Below are 25,751 nucleotides of genomic sequence, written 5' to 3' on the forward strand. Positions count from 1 at the left end.
AAATAACTCTCCTCTCCCCCACCCCCTCCCCCCCACCTCATACCGCCTACTACCCACCTTACCCCAAACGCCTCGTCCTTGGTCTCCCTCTTCTTGCAGCCACACTACGGTACCCTACTCCGTAACACCCTACTACAGTTGAATTGTTTTTATCTGACAGAACTCCGACAAACTGAGTACTATATCGTGCTGGCATTTGACGTGAATGGAGATGTCTAAACAACTCCCCCTTACCGATTTATTCTGGATATTACACCTCACGATTATACTGTATGTTATTGATGCAAATTATGCTAATATTTAACCAACATAAATAACATATAACAGAATGTCAAGGTGTAACAAACCAAATAAACTGCTCAGGAAAATTTGCTAAGATGCTTCCTATGCCAGTTAGAATACGGTACTTAATGAGGCAGGAATGGGATTTATTATTTGCTATCACAGGTAGGAAAGGGATTTAATATTTACTATTACAGGTAGGAATGGGATTTATCATTTACTATCACAGGTAGAAATGGGATTTATCATTTACTATTATCACAGGTAAGAATGGGATTTATGATTTACCATTTACTACGACAGTTAAATCCACCCTCCAGTCTGTCTACACTTGGTCGTCAACTGAGATAAAAGGAGTTATGGATCTTAGGCGAGAAAAAAGCGCTACGGTAAATCTCTCGCTCTTCAGTCACCCCAAATAGATAAACCAGCATAAGGGGTCTGTTTTCATACTCCCCACCACACAGGCCTCCTCACGAACCACTCAACACTTGTACGGCGGAGTCACAGGTTTGTCTTTCGGGTAAATATTAAGGGAGTAGTTGGTCAAGGCTGCCTACTTGTTGCTGAGCTTCATCACGTGAGCAGGGAGGGCAGTATAAACTTCTACCGGTTGGCAGAAAAAGAAGAAACGCAGCAAGGTTTTTCTTAACATTCTCATGGTCAGGATAACTAATATTCTAGCTATTCAACACTGTGCCAGATGGTTTTGTTCGGCTGAAAGGAAGCACAGGAGCTTAGGGGTGTTATTACTGGTACCAATAATCCTCTAGTCTTTGGTATATGTCTTAGTATTTCACTCCAACTAACGCCAGGCCTTTTCATACAGCTTAGAGTGCAGAACTTTTCACTCAGCTTGCAGACCTTTCCATTTAGCTTGCAGACCTTTTTATTCAGCTGAGTGTGTCATGGGACTAAAAGATATGTGCTGGTGTCGCTTTATTTGTTCTAGAGATAACGCAGGAAACGAAGAGGAAATGTTTTAGGGTTAGTATAAAAGGAAGAAAGCACCTGTGCCACACACTGCTGAGAAAACTGTAGGAACAAGACACACACAGCTTTGCTATGTCAGTGGTGTTTTGTATATCTGGCTTACGGTATATAATATGATACTGAAATAAATACAGGTTAGTTTTGAGGCATGATTATGTTCCACTGGGCCCACGGAGTATAATACGGTACCGGCACCTAAAAAAATAAGTGGCATTTAATGATACTGGCACCTGGAGAACCACTTAGTCCAGACCTATCAGGAATGGTATGTCATGAGGCAGTTGATCAACGCTAAAATCTATCTAAATATCAGGCTATATCGGCATTCTTATCAATCGAATTTTGATACAAGACTGGTTGAGTGTTTACCAATATTTAACAGTTCATATTTTCAGGTCCCCTTAAGACCACATGATTACATATAGTCAATATGGATCGCTACAGGTCACATCTATGAAAACGTGTATTTAAAACAGACCCTATCGGTGCAAAGGTGTCTCATTTAGCCTAGCCTTCGTGGAGTTGAGTCTCTCAGGGGTGGATGAGGCTGGGGAAAAAGAGTGGAGGAGATAGACTGGGGTGATGATGGGCAGCTGGGGATAATGAGGGAAGTATACCCTGTTAATATGGGTGTTGTAGGTCGGTCGCTACTCTTTTCATACTTTACACCACATCAGATCAGGGATGGGTGGGGTTGGAGTGAAGGGAGGGGGGTGAAGGGAGCAGAGACAGCGTTGGGTTAAGGGGCATGCCAAGGAAAAGTGGGCTATCCTTGTGTTGAAGGTTGGCTGAGAAGGTGTGCAAAAACTACAGTAAGTGGGGTGGGTGGGATGGGCTAAGGCGTGTGATGGGCTGTGAGGTAGGGCGGGACGCGTCTGGGGATCAGCGTTGTATGAAGGACGGCGTTGGCGTGGAATGTTTTATTTCAGTCACACATCTCGACGTGGGTGGGAGTAGAAAAACGGTGGGGTGGATGAGGATTTGTTTTTTTCCGACGCTTCTGGCTATAGGGACAGACTAAACAGTTCTTCCCCGGAGCCAAGTAGTATTCCAACATTCTACAGACGACATCACATATCACCACTTCAGCACTATCACCCACTGTCCATTTGTGCCTAGGTTGCTTCATTCGGAACTAGTGTGGAAATATTCGCGAGGGAGTTTCCTATGGCATGTCAGTGGGTCTTGTGGACAGCTAAATAATATTAAGGTCGTTTGTCATCATTTAATTTCTCGAACTGTGCCTTGTCCCTGTCTGAGAGCAATGCGAGGTGCTTTATAAGAACAGTAGTCACTCATTCCACCTGCGAGGCTTCGATGATGATGATAACGATGAAGTGATTATGATGATGATGATGATGATGATGATGGGAAACGACCTGCAGCAAGATGGCCTTCATGGATTTGCCAGTATGGGCGTGAGGATCATGTTTATTAAGTTTGCTCTTGGTAAAACAATAATGGTAACAACAACACCAGCAACAATTTCAACCAACTCCAACATGCTCTTCTCTCTCGCGATATAAATAATAAGTTATTGTTGTACTTCTAGTGTGTGTTTGCCAGTAAGGAAAGCTCATCACTAGGCAAATTTACCAAAATGACGTTTGGTCCAATATTATAAAAGCTAAATGATACTGGTTTTCAGTTAATAAATTCTTGCTATGAGGACCCGTGTGTCGACAATATCGAGAACGCTTACCTTCATTAGATTTCGAAATAAGTTGCAACCATAGTTACTCTTTATACGAAAAATTATCGGAGACAACATTCAGTAACATTTATTATCCAGAACACACTCAGTGCATCCGGGCCTTAACGTAGCTCAACTCGTTTTCAATGCCTGCAGCATGATTAGGCAGCTTCCGCCACTGGTTATGAGGGCGAGGGCTCCTTTACACTTCGTCTGGATATCGACCAGTTTACAGAACTAACTGAAGGATTACCGGGGCTGTATATGTGCCAGGTCTAATTCTGGTACAACTATGTCGAGGGAAAACGAAAACGGTACCTTTCATTAAATACCAGAACATACAAACTCAGAGGTAAAGACGAAAGCAAACAAAATCCAATGGCCTATAATGTCTATCAGCTTCCACTAACCTCACCATGATCTCACTGTGAACTCATCCTCACTCTCAACATAACTTGAAGTTTGTCTCACCCTCAGAGTGAATGGAATGTTACTGGCCTATTGATCTGTTGGCGGAGGTTAACAACTACCGCCTTCGAGTGTATGCTCAAAACTCCACGGTGCCAAGAACCTTCAAGGTTTTAATAAGCTGAAAGATAAGAAGCCCAACACCATACTATCACAAACAACAACATTACGTAAAGTCGTTCATTATTTCTTGCCATTTTACCCCCACCATCAACAACACTACCACCAACAGCAACCACCCTATCACCAACACCAACAGCAACCAAATACATCACTTTGCCCCACCACCACCACCAATTTACGTCACCAGTTACATCACCAACCAATACCTACTTTGCCACATGTTAAATCGTAGCTACAGAATAACTATCGGTATATTTACATCCCCACCAAGAGATACTTCCGGGTACTTCTCACGCACGAAGTACAAATCGTTAAGGTAATTATAACCAAGGTGATAATTAGTCACAGGTAGACATCGGATCACCTGCCTCCTCCTTTCCCCACTTATCACTTAACTCCTTGAACATGATTAAGTATTGGTATTCTTTATATTTCCTGCCTCCTAACGATTTCACTCAGGTTTGGGGAGGCTTCTAGTTCTCGAGGGATTGATATACCCTCAAGAAATCTATTAATTACTACACAGCCTTCTAAAGTTGAATATAATCATGCTCTATCTGCGCGTTTATCTTCCAATCAGCTCCGGACCTCCCAACCGTCTGGACATAACAAGACTAACATTAAATATACGTCATTGCACTAAGAAGTTAAAGGAAACGTAAAAAAACACTAAGCCAGTATGAAAAACAATTTACTTTACGAATTATGACAATTTTGACACTACTACGCCCTTCACTCCGACTGTATCTACTTAATTCTTGCTACCATCACAGGGTCAAATATATACCAGACCAAGACCTTTCATACTGAAGATATTAAAGCAACTAACTTCGCTATTCCCTGCCGTAGCTATGACTCTGCCTTCTTGCCATTCCTTACATTCTGGCTATCAAAAAACTAATTCAATTTCGGGTGTGACATAGCAGTGAAAACATTAAGCACAGTAGGTGGGAAAAAAAAAAAACTATGGAAATTTCGTAATTGGTTTCTTTTTCATTTCCTAATGTGAAATATATATAAACTAGCTTTTGCTGTCGGAAAAATATAAACAGCTATCTGATTATCCTCCAAGGTAAAGACCCTATTAGGCTAATTATGCCATGAGTAAAAGTTATCCAATATAGACACAGGTGAAAATGAGAATGCAGGGGAGGGCGTGGTTATTAGGCTGAGAGAGAGAGAGAGAGAGAGAGAGAGAGAGTGTGTGTGTGTGTGTGTGTGTGTGTGTGTGTGTGTGTGTGTGTGTGTGTGTGTGTGTGTGCGTGTGTGCGTGCGTGCGTGCGTGCGTGCGTGCGTGCGTGTGTGTGTGTGTGTGTGTGTGTGTGTAAAGTTGCTGGGAACGGAAAGGAGTGACTGTGAACTGAGTGTGACAGTGCGTGACTGTGAGGGCTGAGTAAGGGTACACGTGTGTGTGTGTGTGTGTGTGTGTGTGTGTGATAAAAGCAAAACACACCGGTAAGCATAAGTCTCGAGATGGCAGTGACTCCACACTCGATCTTCACCTACTGTGAGCATCACCTTGCACGTTCACGGCATCTCTCCTCGCCTCCCCCTAAGCACAATGCACATTCACTCACCCTCGCCTCCACTCCACTGCCCATACTACCTCCTCCAACATCTCCATGCCAGACGTATGAGTATAAGCGATTCTGTATAGAAGGAGTTGCGTCTACTCTTTTACAAACCATACGTACTCTGAATATGCCTACGGTTATTTGCCAATCATGTATAGCTAATAATTACAAAAGATGATGAAACAGAACACGCTTTCTTCTTCCTACCACTATAAGATGCTGGTTAATGCTTATGGGCTTTCTGAAAAGTAACAAAGCATCGTAGCGGTGCAGTATGTGCTGAGTTGTTATGAAGACAGTATAACATGTGTAAAGGTTGATAGAATTGTGGGAGATTTAGTATCATTTGAAGAGAGACAATGGGTCTGGTATGCCCTTTGCTGTTCAATGTCCACCTACATGTCCTTGCGTGAGGAAAGCCAGAGGTATGGGAGAAGGAATTACAGTATAGGGTACCTTATTAGGGACAGGCACTGAAGGATAAGCGCCTTCACATTAACTGTAGTTCTGTCGATGAAGATGTACTGTTCGGTAAAAATGCGGCACATTGTCGATTTGACCACTCTGAAGTCTTCTGAATGTTTGTGAGGGAAGATATGAGTGAAAATAGTTACATACCCTGAAAATCTGTCATGACCGTGAAGTGAGTGCAATTAGCTGTAATGTGCAGGAGACTGATGATGGACTTACTTTAACACCTTCAATGCGACAACGTACACTACACTTTATTCTACCGCAGGACGATTGTACTAAGGTCAGGAGTTATGGGCTCAAGGGACTAGCAGTGGAAAATTTTAAGTACTTTAGACTTCCACGATATACCGGGTATTTAAGTGAGAGACATAACGGACATTTAAGGATGTGGTGGAAAATACCGGTACTGTGGATTAAAGAAAAAAAAAAAGTGGTGTTTTCAGAGCCTAGACATGGAACACAACGTTGATCTCTGTGTTTAAAGGAGGACCACAAGGGGGAATGTTAACAGGAATGCACGTTCTTGTATGGCCCGCCTGGACTATTAGACACTGGAACCGGTACTGCATAAAGCAAAATATATGAGAAGAGAAAATCGAGATGGGAAACAATGAGCAATCAGATGGGCTAAGGGCGCTGTGACTTTGATGTTCGATCGACTGCCCTCAAAAACTAATTACTGTACCGTACTTCATTGTTGTCTGACCCTTCATTAGTTCATCAAGTTTGGTTCCAACAGGATTAAAGCTGTTTGAGCTGACTTGCCCTGTGACCTTGACGTCTGACCTTTCCCTGACTTGACCTTAGGCTGACTGTTTTCAAAAAGGAATCTTCGTCCCTGCCTTTCCCTGATCCCTTCCACAACGCGTGGCCTAAACTGGATAAAAACTGAGCAATATATGTTAACCTAGCCATGTACTATATATATATATATAACTTCTTGGCTGTTTCCCAACAATTCCACAAAGTCTGGTCCCAATCAAATATAAACTGTTGTTTATTTTGTTGACACAGACACACGGATCGAACTCTGACCTCACCCTGTGACCTTGTCCTTTGACTGTTTATTCTCAAAAGTCATTTTCTTTCCGCATTACCCTCAAACCTTTCACCAAGTTTGGTTTCAACTGGATGAATAAATTACGCTGACCTTGCTAAGAAAATTTAATCTTCTGTGGCCTTGACCTTTGACCTACTGTTCTAAAACACAATACCTCAACCTTTCCACCGAGTTTGGCTGAAATCGAATGAGAACTTTTGTTCACACACACACACACACACACACACACACACACACACACACACACACACACACACACACACACACACACACACACACACACAGCGCGCCGACGAAAACATAACAGCCTCTCTCCCTTCGCGAACACGGTCATAATAAAACGGTACTGGGTGCGTGAGAGACGGAGTGAAAGTCTATTAGTATGGGGATCGTAAGGGGAAAACGGATTTACGGATGAGGAGGAAGGGGTGGCTTTAATAACGGGTATGAGTGAAGAGAGAGAGAGAGAGAGAGAGAGAGAGAGAGAATGGTATGACAAGATGAAGCTCCAGATGCCTGTGAAAAGTACGATATTTGGGATGGAACTGAAAGAGTCTGTGGTCAGGTAAACGAACGGCCGAATGTCTCTCTCTCTCTCTCTCTCTCTCTCTCTCTCTCTCTCTCTCTCTCGCTGGATTGCATGTGATTTGGGAAACTATATCATTACATCAATAACAATACGTAAAACAAGCACTTTCGCCATCTCCTAGGGTACCTAAAGGCCTACACAAATTAATACAACAAGCAAAACATATGCGCAGGACCATATACCGTATTGAATATCTTGGCTTTACTCCTTGAAAACCCATTATATGAATTATTACAGTACAATAAGCTAACACATACAAGGCAAATGTAGGGGGTTAAAGTCAGGACGGGCCTAGATGCAGCACTACTGTCCGTAACCTAGGCCTTTGAACCTGTGGCGTAGGTGCTTATTTTACCTACCATCCAGCAGTGCGGGGGTATAGGCCTAGACACCTGAGCCGAACCGCATCAGCTGCCTGCATTAGATTTCGAACACTGGCGGTAACGGGTCGACAGCTTTGTAGGTAACGTTGCTAATCATCTATCTATCTATTGCCAGACGCCTCAGTCCCGTACGGGGTGGCCACAAATAAATCGTCTCCACGTCGCCTTGTCCCCCGCCATTTCACTGCCCTGCTCCCAACTCACACCCCCCTCTCTCATATACAGTACCTCTCCACGCCAGATAATCAGGATCAATGTATTTAAAGGTGAACTGCAGTATTTCCATCATACATTAAATACATATACCTAGAAATGAACTGTAGCTGCAAATTCGAGTGGGCTACGGCAACAACTTTCCTTTTGGAGTTATTTCCCTCTGACTGTTAGCTCCTATAGGCCTACTAATTTTTTTTTTTTTTTTATCGAAGCGAAGAAGCACCTGACAGGTTTGTGATGACTGGCTGAATGCAACTTTACTTCATAATCTCTTTACTCGTTAGCACTATTAACTGAAAACACATGAGGGGGAAATTTGCGTTAGTAAATGTTATTCGGACATCCTGCATTCAGCCAATCATCACCGACCTGTAAGTGCACCTTCGCCTCAATAAACAAAAATAAGATAAAAATAAAAAAAATAGAGTTTAGTATTCTTCCCTCCTAGCCAAGGTTTACTTACGTTCCTTTCTCTTTATGAACTTTTCACTGCAATGGCGTCTATTTAATCCTGCTACTTCTAAACGACTTTACTTATATTTGGGAAAACTTTCGTCATGAAGGGGTTATAAAATCCGTAAGTCATGATTACCACAACTTCGAGGCGGCTCATATGACTGTGGCGAAAATAATAAAATATATAAAGAAAGAAAATGACAAATGCACCACCGTACTGCATTTTTTTTATATCAATTATCTCGCTAATCTTCCTGGACTTGTGTTAGAGCCATTTTGCAGTTACAGTACAGCCATTCTTTCTGTAGGACAATAACTTCCGAATTTTCCCAGGCATACAGTATCTGAGTTTTAACTACGTGACCCTCAAATAATTAACTCTCTTAGGTACTCATGTCTCCATTAGGTAAATAAAATCGTTTGGCGGCAGCTGAAATAGAGTACGGTTCTAGACTTGTCCTGTTCATGAAAGAGTTAAGGCTGACGTTATGAATACACCCAGGCTCTAACGATTCAGTCTCAGCCGAATTACTTGATCTGGTGTTAGCTGCAATAGAGTAGGTACTAGAGTTATCACGATCTGGTGTTAGCTGCAACAGAGTAGGTACTAGAATTGTCCCGATCCGGTGTTAGCTGCAAAAGAGTAGGTACTAGAGTTGTCCCGATCATGCGTTACGGCTAATTCAATACCGGTAAAAAAAAAATTAATATGCCACTGATAAGAGGGAGAAACACAGGAACGGTGCTACAGTGAACAATGACACGGTGAACCCAGTACGTTACGGTACGGTACGCATCGAAAAGTACCGTAGTAGATTTTTTTTTTTTTTTTTTTAACAGAAAAGCCTGAAGTTGGATTAGGTTGGTCTGTAAGAGTTAGTTTAAGTTTGGTTAATATGTTTCGGTTGGCTTAGGTTAGGTTAGGTTAGGTTGGGTTGTTATAAGTGTATGGTTAGTATAGATTAGTCGGTTAGGTTAGTTTAGGTTGTCTGTTAGGGTTGGGTAAGTTTGCAATGTGGTCAGTTTAGATTAAAATTACCGTTTCCTATAGACCCTAAATAAAGCAAACTACCATCCCGGGAACAAGAAACCTTAGCGTGTGGGGATGAAATAGCTTAGTGTGGAAATATGCATGCGGTACAGCACTGAGGGGGAGGTGGTCATTCGTCTGCAGGTTCGTCCGTCTATGGGAAAGAAATCCAATTTGGCAGGCATAATTGGCCACCCCTAGGGTGAACTGGGGTAGAATTAAACCCTTCCTCTCCCAGATCGAATTAAACTCTCTCTCTCTCTCTCTCTCTCTCTAAGTAAAACCATCCCTTTCTCAGTCATCGCGACCTCAAGGATTTTGCTTACCAGTGTGTTTTGCTTTTATCACACACACACACACACACACACACACACACACACACACACACACACACACACACACAACCGCAACAAAACCAAACATAAACACAAATCCCCTTACGTACATACCAGTATCACAAATGCCGAAGCAATAACAACATAGAGCTACATAATGAACCAGGAAAAACATAGATATTATAGTGAAAGATGCACAATACCAAAGGCAAGATATCATTACTGTACCGATGCTCTAGGAACTGTGCAGAGAATGGATAATTAGAAACTGTGCAGAGAATGGTTAATTAGAGACGGACTTGGGGCGAGTATGTGATTGAAGTGGAAAGGGGATGGGAAGGGGACCATGGATGAGATATGGTGGAGAGGTGTAAGAATGAGGGTGGGTTGGGGAAGGGGCAGTCTGATGGCGGAGGATAGGATGACTAGGAGATTATGTGAGAGGATAGAAAAGGGTAGGGAAGGAGACCAAAGACAAGATGGAGTGGTTATAAACTAGAGGGTGGGAAGAAGATCGGGCTGCCTTATGGTGGGCGACAAAGTTACCCGGAGATTCATTTGCAGCCACTCCTTCCTATAAACAAACTCTTTAACAGTAATCATCTTTAGCCTCACTCTCCTGTTACCTGACCAGTCTAGGAAACAGGCAACCTACTTTTTAAGGGGAAAGCGTTAAGTCTACCTTCATTAACCCCTTCATTACCGAAGCCGCAATCTTCAGCTACATAATACCGTCTGAAAGTAGCAAGAATATAAAAATTACGCTGTCAGACTGAAGGAATCAAAGCACATTTAAAAATCCCCACACCAAGGTTAGCTTTCTCACTGGGACTAACGCCGTGGTGATCCCTTCAGTACGATAACGTGTCACTTTAATCAGACCACCGCCAAGCCATTTAACACGGATAGTGACAGGGTTGATTATAATTACTTAGGGGTTAATTAGGGTTTTGTCACTATTTACCCCATCCAGTTCCATAAGCCCCTCCTGAGCTTTCAATAAAATCTGCAGACACCAACAATACACCGAAAAGCTCGTCACGGTACTTAAATACACAAGCCTAATCAATGGAGTCTAGAAAGAGCATGCTGTACAGCTTAAATTTCGTAGGTAATAAGGCCCACTGTGACATGACAGACGACCCCTACATATCTGATAAAAGTCACGGTGTTACAGATTATGGGTATCAGAGCGGCACTCCAGTAATCATGCAGCTCTACATCGAAATCAAGTCCACAATCAATTATGCAAATTCAACATGGCCAGAGAAGGAACTTAACGATCCACTGGCCCAGTTTGGTGGGTGTAAAATGAGTAAGAATATCATTGCACATTATAGGACCAATGATAAATTCGTTAGTGGCCGCTAGGTCTCCTGTTATCTTATTTTTCATTCTCACTCGTACCATATGCAGGTACCCATGTCACGTTAAACAAGGTTACAAAACAATAAACACACACACATTATATATATATATATATACCGGGTATACTGTATATGTACACAAACACATATTAATATATATAGCATATATATATTACCGTGTATACCGGATATAAATATACATTACACACTATCTATATTATCGTATATACCCGGTATATATACATATATATATATATATTACGGTATAGCTATACATACAGACCATACAGACACCCTGAAGGCGCGTTATCTTGGGCCATCAATCAAGCAACGAGTGTGGGTGTGCTGCACTACACAAGGCCGCCTCCCTCACCCACACCGACACATTTCAAAACAAAAGCTGAACTTGTGACTGTATTTCCGGAGTCTTCTGCATGACGTGACAAACATAATTCAAACTTTCTCCGTTGAATATATAAATGGAAAAAGGCCTTACCTATTCCCCTAATTGCTGCCTTAATGAATCTAATTAAATAACGCCTACTAGTACCGTAATTAATATTCCCAGTAGACTACCGTACACATATATTTTTTCCTTTGCCATTATCATATATTTAAACTGTTCACCTGCCATCACCATTATCTAAATTGGTCTGACTGGAAAAAATCAAACGAGTACTTCCGGCCTGACAACCGTTCAACCCTCTCCCCACCAGGTACGATATCTTGCATAAAATCGCCTGACGAGGGGATGGACCTAATGGGATGTAATTAAGTGATATATCGTAACATGTCTTCCTTAGCGATTTATTCTGCAGGGTACAGAACAAAAACTTCATGTGGGATGTAATTAAGTGATATCTCGTAACATGTCTTCCTTAGTGATTTCTTCTGCTAGGTACACAACAAAAATTTCATGCGGGATGTAATTAAGTGATATCTCGTAACATGTCTTCCTTAGCGATTTATTCTGAAGGGTACACAACAAAAACTTCATGTTATTAAGGCAAATTATGTCGATATTAATACGATACAAATATACAGGTGAAGGGTAAAGTGTAATAGGCTAAATAAATCGCTGAGAGAGAGCGTTCAGAGCTTCCTGTGCCAACTAAATATGGCTCAAAGGATAGGGTATCGTACTGAAGGGGTTGATGGTAGCTATCTAACCACTTAAAATGCAAATCCTTAAAAAAAAAAAAAAAATGGCAGTAGTTGACAATATACTGAAGCTGTCGTCGTGAAAGTATTAATGAATGAAAATACTCCACAAGCCGGAGTTAAATACCCCTAATTTAAATCCCTCCAGTAATGACCTGTGCCTTTGTTTTAAATGACGTGTAAATCCCTGACACCTCACTTCCACAGCCGCTGGTGCTCGTGTAACCTTCGCTGTGGCCTTGGACGACGGTATACACGCATGGTATACCTCCTGCCCAAAGCCCATCACGGCAGGAACCATGAGTTTACACCAAATAATGAATAGTTTGAATCAGTGACCACCACCGACAACTCTATTGATTTTTTAGCCCTCACAAGCAAATCACAAGGTCACCTGGCACCAGTGCGTACGCGGGATGTTCAAGCATTTGCTAGGGGAATCTTTCGAACCACAGGAGAAAGTGAACTGGGCTTTGACACGAGCTAAGGCTGACCTATCCACCGTAAAAACAGCAGTACTGGAGGTGGCTTGGGGCAAAACACTGTCACTCTCAGAAAACCTCCAGCCCACGGCAATCCCAGAGGGTCAACTCACCCTTCTCCTCGTCGTCCATATCGCTCCTCACTGACACAACACATAGTAACAACACACTTAAGCATCCACGGAAAGTCATGGCAAAATCCATAAAGTTTATTAAGGAGATCCGCGTACACCCTCACTCTGCCATGTTCGCCGCACGACTGGTGTATTGGCCCGGCGCGAGATCACATGTGGCCTGACTCGGTGTTCTGAAAGACTTCTCACTGAAGTAAACATTGGTCAGTTCCGTCACTTCCTGTGCCTTGTTTGAATAATATATACCATGTTACCCTTCCGATTTTAACAGTGACTATATTTTTTACATTCAAGAGCCTTTCTTCGGTAGAAAACGGAAGCAAAACACGACTTCCTAGGGAGGCTTGGAGGAAGTACTGGAACATCACTTAGATCTGTCTTGCTCGCATATGCCAGATGGCCGCGGCGAAGTGCTCTAACTCTGATGGTTGATCGATTTAAGCTTAACAGGATGAGTTAGGTATATTCCTTTTGTTCAGATCCTTACAAATGCTGTATGTGGAACTCTCATATTACTAGTGAACATAGACTTTCCCTCACAAGCAAATTTTAGGACAGGATTCACTTTTTATTTTTTTCAATCGAAGTATGCGTTCATTCATACAATGCCAACCACCACCTAATGCCAGAGTTCATCCACTGCAATATAGTGTGAGTTGCGTTACGGTATATACAGTTCATTTTCACATTTCATCCAAAAATCTGTATGTTACTAATTTCTGCCAAACTGCCATAATTCATATTCAGAATCAATAAATCGTAATACCTGTTGTAAGAAGGGAAAAAACACACATCAGTTTTCTCATTGATTATCTGAAGGTCAAACACTTTACGCTACACACCCACGCAAAGCACACACGCACATGCACGCACATACGCCCCCTCATCATGTATGTACACACGGACCACCCCCCCTCACCTCTGCACAACACCCCGCCTGCACGCACATAAACGCCCCACCTGCACACACACACACACACACACACACACACACACGTGCATACAAGGCCACTACGCAAACATACACACACACTCTCTCTCTCTCTCTCTCTCTCTCTCGGATATGTATGAATCACCAGCATTTCCATCATACCTACCATCACTATCATAACGTGAATTACATCACCACACACACACACACACACACACACACACACACACACACACACACACAATCAAGCTCTCCCACTCACTCAAACACTTCTGCATTGACGCACATAAGTCTACACACGCACACAGCTATCTGGCCGCACGCGCACACAGCCACTCCCACGCACACACGGACGCCCACACTTGTCACGGTACATAAAGCGGAACTTACAGAAACAGGAGCGGCCTACACACTCCCACGCACTCACTGTCATTTTCACACTCATCACCACCAGCACTATCACCCCCTTTAACACTATCACCATATCCTACTCCTGTATCACATCACTATCACCATCACCATCGTCACTTATCAGCACTATCACCCCCTTCAACACTCATTATATCCTACACCTATATCACATCACTATCACCATCATCATCGTCACTGTTATCACCATCAGTACCACTTTCTCTGCAATCATCAAGTCACATTCCCTGCCTTCAATGTAATCCAATCACCATCATCTTCCCCACCATCATCATCATCATCATCACTGCCGTCTCACCACATCATTACCATCGCCAGCATCACTATCACCATCATCCTCATCACCACCACCATAACTCCCCTATCATCATCATCATCATCACCTTCTACACCATCGCCATATCCACCCTCATATCACCAGCATCCTCGTCATTTTTACCATTAACCCTCTCATTATCGGAACAACTCTAGTATGCTACCCCACCTACAGCGAAATGGTATTATTCAACTTAAGGAACCTAGCAGTGATAACACCAGTACCTTTGCCCCTCTCATGGTAAGGACAACTCTGGTATTCTCTTCCAGCTGTCAGACGATTTTATTCAGCTGAACATGAGGCAAAGGAGCATGAAAGTATTAACCGCAACTACCACTACCACAACTACCACAAAATCACACCACAACTATCACCATGACAATTATCACCACCACGTAATTACCACCACCACACCACAACCACAACCACCATACCACAACTAACACCACCACACTACAACTACCACCACCACCACACCACAACTACCACCACCACCACATCACAACTACCACCACCACACCACAACTACCACCACCACCACCACCACCACCACAATTACCACCACCACCACCACCACACCACAACTACACTCTTAACACAGGCTTCCGTTTCCGCGGGACTCCGTTACCTCTTCAGACAGACAGGCTAACGGACAAAGACTAACGGACAGACAGACAGGCTAACGGGCAGACTAACGACAGACAGACAGGCTAACGAAGAGAAGCTAACGGACAGAGACTAACGGACAGACAGGCTAACGGACGGACTAACGGACAGGCTAACGGCAGAGACTAACGGACAGACAGACAGGCTAACGGACAGAGAGGGAATAACAGGTGGACAAACAGATAACGGACGGCAGACAGGCTACGGGACGGACAAACAGGCTAATGTACGGACAGACTAACGGACAGACACACTGGGTAACAGACGAAGCAACGAAGAAACAGACAAACGGCCTAACGGAAGGAGAGGCCAACGAACAGACAGGCTAACGAACAGAAAAAACGGACATAGGCTAACCAACAGAAAAAACGGACAAACGGAAAAAACGGACATAGGCTAACGACCACAAAAAAACGAACAGACAAGGTAACGGAGATAGGGTCACAGACAGTCGCACAGGCTAACGGGGACTGTATAACGGACAGACAGGCTCACGGACGAATTCACGGACGAACGGACAGAGACGAATGACGCTACGGACGAACGGGCAGACTCTCTCAATTAACAGAATATCATTAGTTTCAGGACTGCTCATGACAGGACGCGCGTGACGGTGTGTGTGTGTGTGTGTGTGTGTGTGTGTGTGTGTGTGTGTGTGTGTGTGTGTGTGTGTTTTAAGTCTACCCAAGTTCAATATGACCTAAAATCGCCATCTCCATCTTAAATGCTGAGCTGTGGCAAGAGATCAACACTAAATTATGATGCTAGTCACGAAGAAGTGTTATGGAGAGGACGTAGAGCCGTAGTTCTGTTAAATCCTGCCACTTATCCAACAGAAATAAGGTGCTATAGGTGAATGGGGATTGGGGAAAGGGGTGAGTGGGGATTGGGGAAAGGGGTGAGTGGGGATTGGGGAATGGGGTGAGTGGGGGTTGGGAAAGGGGTGAGTGGGGATTGGAGAAGGGATGAGTGAGGATTGGGGAAAGGGGTGAGTGGGGATTAGGGAAGGGGTGAGTGGGGATTGGAGTGAAAGGATGTGTTGCAAGAGTACAATGTGGAGTTATTGCAGTGGGGTGAGGAGGTGTAGAGACAAGGATGAGAGGGATAAGAAGGGTTGAGTGGGAGTGAGGCGTGGAGTGGGGTGAGGGGGATGAGTGGAATGAGGGGGCGAAGGGTGGGGAAGTGGAGTGAATGATAAGCGGGATGAGGAGGATGAGGTGTGAAGGATGAGTGGGGAGAGGAGTACTGTATGAGTGGGGCGTGGAGGATGAGTGGTGGTACGGAGGGGTGAGGAGGATGAGTGGGGTGTGGATGACGAAGGGTGAGGAGGATGAGTGGAGTGGGGAGGATGAGTGGGGTGAGGAAGATGCGTGGGATGTGAAGAATGAGTGGGGTGAGGAGGATGAGTGGGGTGGCAAGGCTGAGTGGGGTGGAGTAAGGAGATGAGTGGGCAGAGTAACGGAGGTGGGGCAGGAAGGAGGAGCAAGGAAAGATGAGTGCTATGAGTAAGGAAGGCGAGCGGGGATAAAGCGAGTGGGGTGAGGGAGGCGAGCGGGGTGAGAGGGAGGTTAGCGAGATGAGTGATGCTGAGTGGGATGAACGGGATGCAACAACGGGCCACATAATTGACTCCAACACAATGAATAAGATCAATGACACTTCCAGCACCTCAAACCCAGGTGCTCAAAAAACTCTCATTCTCTCATTTTTCTTTTCTCTCAGTGGCCATGGAAATTTATTGGCGGAATTCATGGGGAAAAAAATTAAATATGAAAAAGAAATCTCGGGGTGTGGCATGACTTGGAGTGGAAACCGCTATGTGGGGGACGGAGGAGAGGGGAAGAGCGAGGATGAGACAAGAGGAAGAAAGGGAAAAGGAAGAGGAAGAGGATCGGAAGAGGACAGGAAGAGGGAGAGGATCAGAAGAGAACAGGAAGAAAGAGGTAGGGATGATGGTAAGGGAGAGAGAATGGACAGGAAATAATAATTAGCAGGGAAAGGAGTGAAGGAATACTGAGGAGGAGGAGAGAGGTGGAGGAGGAGGAGGAGGAGGGGAGGCATGGGATGAGGGAAAACGGAGAAGGAGAGGAAAGGAAGGACTGGGGAGAGAGGAAATGACGGAAGCAGACATTAGAAGAAAGTACAGATTATATGAACATGCGAGAAAGATAACGAAAAGGATGAGAAGAAAGAAGAGGATGAAGAGACTGAGAGAAGGGAAGGAGAGGATAATTGACTACCGGAAACTCTGCTGTATTGAAGCACCTGCTGTCTGCTTCGTCCCCTTCTGCTTCCTTCTTTACCTCCATTACCGTCTTAACTACCTCAGATCCTTGTAAAGAAACTGAACAGGTCTCGTTTTACGCATAGAATATCGGGGAAATTGAATGACACCACAGATAAAATCGACCATGTTGGAGGTATGTGGATAAAGACCATTGCGGTACCTGGTAACTTGTACAAACTTCAGGTGCCACATCGGTGAATAAATGTACGATGAAAAAAATGACCTACACTCCCGAATCTACAAATGTATTTATTGTAAAGTTATGTGACAATCGTAAAGAGAAAGAAACAGGTCAAGGATGAGACAGTAGAACGTGAACTTGCAAGACGTGAAGGATGAGCTTGTGAAAAAAGAATACATGGCAATTGTCCCACATGTTACCTCTCCCCCGACCCAGTCCTTCCCCCTCCCTCCCACCCTACTCTCTTTCCTCCCCTCCACAATGTCCCCTCCCCACACCACCCTCCTCCCCTAGTCCTGACACCTCCCCCCAGACTCTCTCTCCAGCCACCCTTTCTTACACTCTCTCCCTCTCATCCCCACTTCCCATTCTCCCTCTCCTTCTCAGACTCCCTTCCCCCACACGCTTTCCCTTCGCATCTCCATTTCCCACACTATTCACCACCCACCTCTCTTCCTAACACTCTCCTCCTTCCCCACACTCCTCCTCTCACACCTCCCTTTCCCACACTCCCTCCCTCTCACCTCCCTTCCCCACATTCCCTCCCTCCCATCTCTCTCTTCTCCACCCTCCCACCTCCCTATTCCACACTCCCTCCCTCCCACCTACCTCCCTGTACTTCCTCCCACTTCCCTTCCCCACACATTTGGTCTGCAGCAGGTTGCTTTCATTTGAACTCCTTTGTACTCCCTCCCACTTCCCTTCCCCAAACTCCCTCCCTCCCACCTCCCTTCCCCACACTTATCAGTTTTAACTGGAGGGTTTGGATTCGGGGGGAGCCTTCTTGCTTTACTATCCTTATCCTTCAGCATGTAGAATTAGATCTTATGGTCATAGTCTACTCTGTAACAAACAGCCTCGAAAGGACTATAAGGTCTGCTGCTGTTTGGTTTCCTTTGCACTCCTTTGTACTCCCCTCCTCCCACTTCCTTTCCCCACACTCTCTCCCTCTCTCATCACACCTGCCTCCCCAGCATCCCCATCCCTTCTGCTTCCACTCAGTCATCGTCCCGTCTTCCTGGGACACCTTGAAGTAAGATAAAGCCACAGTGAACCTCTCTCTTCCTCTGTGTGTGTGTGTGTGTGTGTGTGTGTGTGTGTGTTACCTGCCCAGATTCATTACAGGTGTCTGATAAGAGGTGTGACTACCGACGGGAGGGGGTCACCTGGGCTAAAGCAAGGTCAAGATAAGTAACACTCTCTGGATCCCATTACGTTACCTTCCTTAAGCAAGCAGTCTGCCCTTGGGTTTTCACCTGTCGAGGGTATTGCTATTTACTTAGATCTTTTATTTTTATTATTATTTTTTTACGTGTCCGACTCTGGGCCAAGGCTTCAGGGCCTATTCCCAAGTCCCAGTAGTCCTCCTTGGGACCCAGTCCTACATCTCCACATGTCACCACTTCGGCGCTAACACCCACCATCCATATTGGGCTGTCTCATACGGGAATGGTGTACTGGTATTATCTCTCTTAAAAACTGCTACTCCTATTGATATTTTTTTTCCTATACACTTGTACCCTACTCTAAACACGCCTCTCTCAGCCTCATGGATCAGCTGCTCAATAGAAGGACACTCCTGTATACAGCAACTCTTTATTTAACTTCAGAAAATCTTTACTAAACTTCAGAAACTCTTTATAAAACTTCAGAAACTCTTTGTTGAACCTCAGAAGCTATGAAAATTCAAAAACTCTTTATTAAACTTCAGAGGAAGTCTGGTTATAAATCTAAATATCAATAATAGTAATAATAATAATAATAATAATAATAATAATAATAACAATAACAGTAATAATAATAATAATAATAATAATCTATCTATCTATCTACATACCTAGGCTGATTCCCCCAATTTACTCATCCAAACACATATTTATTCGTATAATAATAATAATAGTAACAATAATAATAATAATAATAATAATAATAATAATAATAATAATAATAGTAATAATAATGTTCACGCCTGTTATAAAGTACCACCGTTTGATATATACGTCCGCACACCTGAGCGTCTTATCTCAGGTACCGGAAGTTCCTCGCGAAAATCCCAGGTAGGCCTATTTACCTGCGGGGAGTCCAAGGTAGGTCAGGGAGTATGTTGTGTCTGGCTTGTGTGTGTGTGTGTGTGTGTGTGTGTGTGTGTGTGTGTGTGTGTGTGTGTGTGTGTGTGTGTGTGTGTGTGTGTGTGTGTGTGTGTGTGTGTGTGTGTGTGTGTGTGTGTGTGTAGTCTCCTTCATTCAGCTACGGGGAGGCCTGTGGTAGTGGAATAATTAACCCCAGTCGACATGTTTCCACGTAACAAACAACCGTAACTCCTTTCAGCTCGGGTGATGGCCAAGTGTACTGAGATTGGAGGTCTGACTCGTAACCAAGGAGACTCATTCCCAACTTCCTAACAAAAGTTCATTAAGTCCCAAGCAGGCCACGACTTCAAGTTATGAGTGGCCTTGTTCTGACAGATGAAAACCAATCGAATATTGTTTTTTATATAATACAAGAGGAAGGAAAAATGAACGAATTAAAAAAAAATAATAAAATAGGTTCATACTGGAGTGATAACAGTCTCCCCTAATCCTGGAAATAAAAAGAATTCATAAATTTTTCTTTATAGGAGGCACTGGAGACATTGGAAAACTCTGCACTGTCCTTTCCTCGTGCTTCCTACGGTAAAAAAAATCATGGTTGCGACGGGGAATCGATCGTAAAGACGTCTAAGGATACCCCCGACCTAGGTGAGCCAAGCGGTGCACCTGGCCTCGACCTGACACACCTGTCCTCGTACCGTGTCATCAGCCAATCAGCGCTACCCTGGGTCAGGCCTGGTGAGCCGTGCGTAGCTACCGACAGCCGCTGACAGGAAGGATTGGAGTATCAGTGACCGGATGTGCGTATTGTACACTTCTCACGACAGAGCATTTCCGGTGACAATTAAAAAAAAAAAAAAAAACAGTATTACACTACCCGTCGGCACTCTAGTTGACACTGAGGCATATCATAAACCTAATTAACAGATTACCTGAAGGATGATGATGATGATAATGATGATGATGATGATGAGGAGGAGGAGGAGGAGAAAAAATAACATAACCACGTCAATAACAGTAATCACCCAGGAAGATGATGAACCTGACCTCACAGCATCCCATGACGAGCCCAATATTTTCAACATCAGCTTAGCACAATACACAAACCAAGAGAAATTGGGAGAAAGCGAAATTCAACCTAGGAAACTCAAAACAGACCAACCAACACAATAGAGACAATTTTCCTCTTGCACCTTACTACCTCAACACATAGGTAACACAGGTAAATAAATAAATAAGTAAAGCTAATTCCACCTCCATATTGATACAAGGTGACACATGTTAATTGCCACTAACAAAGGCCTGGCAGGTAGTGTCAAGCCACACTTTATATTTCTACAAGTAAAATACTATTCACCTCTTGCCACAAATCCCTGTTCTTGCTACCAAAATTTGTCTCTGCGTTATCATTTAGTAACCTTTGCAGTAGTGGCGACCATCATCCACTCACTTGATGTAATGCTGCCTACTTCTTCCTTAGCCTGTATCATTCTTTTTCTGTGCCTGCCCTCCTTTCTTCCTATATCTCCCATCTTTCCTGTCACTTCCTATTGCTTTTCTTTCCTTTACAGGTGGCTTTACATTGAGTAACAAGCCAAATGGTTTCCTGTAAGCCAAGAAACCATTTACAACGCTGGGTGGTAACCATATAACCAAACCATACGTGCTTCTTACGTGTCAACAAGTGGGTTGGTGGAGGGTTAGTGCCCCTCCCCGTAAAACAAATAACTCAAGAGTCAAATGGCCACCCCTTACGGGATTATGGCGTCTGGCAATAGACAGATAGACAGAACCTTTGCAGCCATTCTTCATTTCACCAACTAAAACCTATAACAAAATGAGTGAAAATGTTTTGATATGGGTTAAATAATGACAAAATCGTCTGTTATTTTATATATATAAAAAATTACCAGTAATACTATTGCTAAGTCTGCTGGTAATATTGAAAAGGTCTGGTAATGTGACTTATTTTTCTTTATTTTCTTTGCTTCCTTTTTACTACAATATTCAGTTTCCATCAGTCAGACTACCAACTTCTTTCGCTGAAGTTGAGTGCGTCAGACGTCACACACGGTGCTGACTGTGATGTTGTGTGCGGTCCTCTAGATCTGCCAGTCACCTTTATTACGTGTGACTGAGGACAGGAAATGACGTGTAACAAATTCATCTCTTAAATAGGTTACCCACATCCAAACTCTCCGCAAACATTATGGACTCTGTAGTGTACCAAGCATTATTTGTATTTTTATTTCCTACAAACTTTAAAAAGAAAAGAATCTGAACGGTGTCTGTCCGTCTGTTATTACTCTACGCTGATTACAATTCACTTTTCCACCTCCTCCTCAAGGCATCCATCACTATGATCACCACAACAAGTACTGACTGAGGCCATGACACACTCGGCTTCTGATGCTGGATGACACTACTTATGCATCCTCCCAGTCCTTGAGTTTTTTCTTTTTTTTAACATAAAGACATTCGCAAAATTAAAAAATGGGAAAAGAGAGTATTTATAAGGGTAACAACGCTAAAAATTACGACATGGCAAGGGAATGTGGTTCTCTGTTACCTTGTTTTTTGTTTTTTTCTTGAAGGGAACAATTTGCTTATCTTAAATGTCAGGACTAACTTCCCTGGCCCCGGGCTCCTACGCTCCTCATGGGGCGACATAGGATTGGATGAGGGATGGATGGATGGATGGATGGAACAACTGCAGGCTTGTGGCCTTTGGTGCCTTCTTCTTTGCATTAAAAACAAAAAAGATAAGAATACGGAGGAGGAAAGAGAAACTAATGAGGAGCAGAGGACATTGACGAAGAAAACGAAAATGACCAAGAAGAGAAATTAATGATGGGGGTACTAAAGAGATCAGGTAAAAGATACACACACATTTACACAATTACAAAGTTAGATACACACACTGAAAATACAAAAACAAATACATGAACAGGAATGTGTATGACTCCCAGCCCGAGTTACAAGGTTGCTTTAAGGACAAAATTAAGAGTTACAAGGTTGCTTTAAGGACAAAATTAAGAGTTACAAGGTTAAGGACAAAATCAAGAGTTACGAGGTTGCTTTACGGACAAAATTAAACGAGGTTATTTTTAGGACAAAATTAAGAGTTACAAGGTTGCTTTAAGGACAAAATTAAGAGTTACGAGGTTACTTTAAGGACAAAATTCAGATTTAAGGACAAAATTAAGAGTTACAAGGCTGCTTTAAGGATATAAGAGTTACGAGGTTACTTTAAGGACAAAATTAAGAGTTACAAGGCTGCTTTAAGGACAAAATTAAGATTTATGAGGTTGCTTTAAGGACAAAATTAAGAGTTACGAGGTTGCTAATTGGCTATAAATGCAAATACTTTATAAAAAAAACTTATAGATTTGTGCCAGCCATGAAAAAGGAAAATGTTGCTATACTTTTTTTTTTTTTTTTGAGACAATGAATGAAGTAAAAACAAAGGGAAAAAAAAAAAAAAAAATGGCCTAAAATTACCGCCTCAAACTGAACGCTGAGTTATAACAGGAGATTAACCCTAGACTTTAATTTTCAAACTGCCCTCTTACGGTTTCTATCCTTCTATCTGTGCCTTCATCTCTAGCTTCCTTTCTGGTCGTTCTATAGCCGCTGTTGTAGACGGCCATTGTTCTCCTAGATCTATTAACAGTGGTGTTCCTCAAGGCTCTGTCCTATCACCAACTGTTTTCCTTTTATTCATCAATGACCTTCTAAGCTGTACATCTAACCCTATCCACTCATACACTGATGACTCCACCCTTCACCTTTCCATTCGATTCCCGCAATGTCCATCTCAGCAGTTACTTCAACAGGCAAGGGATGAGGCTATGGCACACCTAATGTCTGACTTGGCTCATATCTCTAACTGGGGTAATAATAATCTTGTTGTTTTTAATGCATCAAAGACTCATATTTTGCACCTATCAACCCGACAAAATCTTCCACAGGTATACCCACTAATGTTTGATAATATTCAGCTTAATCCTGCATCATCCTTGAACATGCTTGGGGTTTCATTTACTCGGGACTTGTCTTGGAAAGATCATATTACATTCCTTGTAAAATCTGCTTCCAAGAGATTGGGTGTGCTAAGCCGACTCCGTTCCTTCTTTACCCCTGCACAATTGTTGACTCTATACAGGGGTTTTATCCGCCCCTGTGTAGAGTACAACTCTCATGTGTGGGGAGGCTCCCCACATACAGCTCTTCTCAATAGGGTGGAGTCAAAGGCTTTTTGCCTAATTAACTCTCCTCCTCTTACTAACTCCCTTCAACCTTTGTCTCTTCGCCGCACTGTTGCATCTTTATCTCTTTTCTATCGCTACTTCAATGGTCACTGCTCCTCTGAACTGTCTGCATGCATTCCTCCACCCCTATGACGGGCGCGTAGCACCCGTCTAGCGGCAAACTCTCATCTCTTTTCTGTCCAACTCTCTAATGCAAGAGTTAACCGTTACTCCCAGCCCTTCATTTATGCAACAGGTCAACTCTAGAACTGTCTCCCTCTGTCTGTATTTCCTACTTCCTATGATCTCCAGTTCTTCAAACGCAGTGTGTCCAGGCATCTGGAAATGATCGGATCTTGAATTTGGCTCTCTCTTATATTTTGTTTTTCTCTTGGAAGGAATAGTTTTGCAGGCTCGTTGCCTTTGGTTCCCTCTTCCTCAAGTAAAAAAAAAAAAAAAAAAAAAAAAAAAAAAAAGACTACGCTGCTAGTCACGAAGAAGTGCAATGGAAAGTATGCCGAGTCGTAGTATTCTCTGGCCGCTGAGCTACGGGAAATAAGCTGCAGAAGGACGAAAATCAGGGCTAAGTTAAAGTGAACGGAATATAGTTAAATGGGGTAGGAGGGGCGGGGGGGTGAAAGAGAAAGGTGAAAGGTGAGGGCTTGATGGATATGCCTGACAATGACCCCGTAAAAATAATTGACTTTTTTTTTTTTTTCGAAACCAGATACACTGCACACTCAGGCTTTTTTTTTTTTTGAGCAAGATAATAGAACTGAAATGTTATCATGTGCGAGTTATTTCGGTGATATGATGTGTTGTGTTGTGTGTTGACAGCGTAGAACAATGCATATAAATTTGCTGTACAATTTTGTAGTGAAGATTTAATGATAACGTGTCTGAATATAATGGGAATATAAATTACATGATTAACAGAGACAGAGTGGTATAAGTAATGTGAAATATACCATTAGTCTCAGTTACACCTTTTTAACTCTGAATATATTATTTTCCCCGCATTTTAAATTAGCATCATATCTACAGGTCCCATGCGCAGTGTACTCATCTTTTTTGGAAATTCACCATCATTACGCTACATGTCTCGTATATGGTAGCCTATCAAGAAATACATGGTTTACCGTATATTGTAGCCTATCAAGAAACACCTCAATACTCACCTCCTTCGTCTGTCATCACGGCTACGGTGGAAGTGGGTCCGTTGCCTTCTGGGTTGTACACCTGCAGGGAGACTAGGTACTGGGTGTAGGTGCGGAGACCCTCTACTAGGTAGCTCTGAAATGCGCCCGGCAGGACAGGGTTAAGCTGGGAAATGGAGTGGGCTTGGTCAGGCCTGCGGTGTCAATTAGCACACCAAAATCTACGAAGGATTCATCTAGGTGACTCATATACGGTGGGCGGGACAGTTGCTCACTAAATCCTGTTTGCCGGACTGCGTGGGTGAAAACAAGCATGTATGTACCTCTGTTAAATTACACTTGCAACTCTGACCTTAGGCATCGGCTGCAAAACAAAAGGGATTGGAGAGAGCAAAGGGAGACGTATACTCTTCCGCAACCAGTTGATTCACAGCCTGCAGCGCCACCTGTATAGATCACATAAAATGAAACGTAGAAGTTGGTGTTCCACGAGCGGCCTGCAAGCTTCAGTATCTTTATTATTTCTATTACATCTCTAACACATCTACTCCACTACATTCTACACAAAACGCATGCATTTAGTATTCAAAGTTGATACTGCTACTTGTGTGCAACTAAAACTGC

General features: G+C 43.2%; 1 protein-coding gene across 1 annotated transcript in view; it reads right to left on the reverse strand.

The window, feature by feature from the left end:
* Ptp99A (Protein tyrosine phosphatase 99A) overlaps positions 1-25,751 on the reverse strand; it is a 220,633-nt gene that overhangs the window by 152,027 nt on the left and 42,855 nt on the right. The window contains exon 3 of the mRNA XM_080273510.1: positions 25,149-25,263. Coding sequence (XP_080129636.1) covers positions 25,149-25,263 — 115 coding nt within the window. The remainder of the gene's footprint in view (positions 1-25,148; positions 25,264-25,751) is intronic.

This window comes from Coenobita brevimanus, chromosome 55 (assembly GCF_032717465.1).
Source record: "Coenobita brevimanus isolate Jiangsu-jjx chromosome 55, ASM3271746v2, whole genome shotgun sequence".
In the NCBI taxonomy this organism is placed as follows: Eukaryota; Metazoa; Arthropoda; class Malacostraca; order Decapoda; family Coenobitidae; genus Coenobita; species Coenobita brevimanus.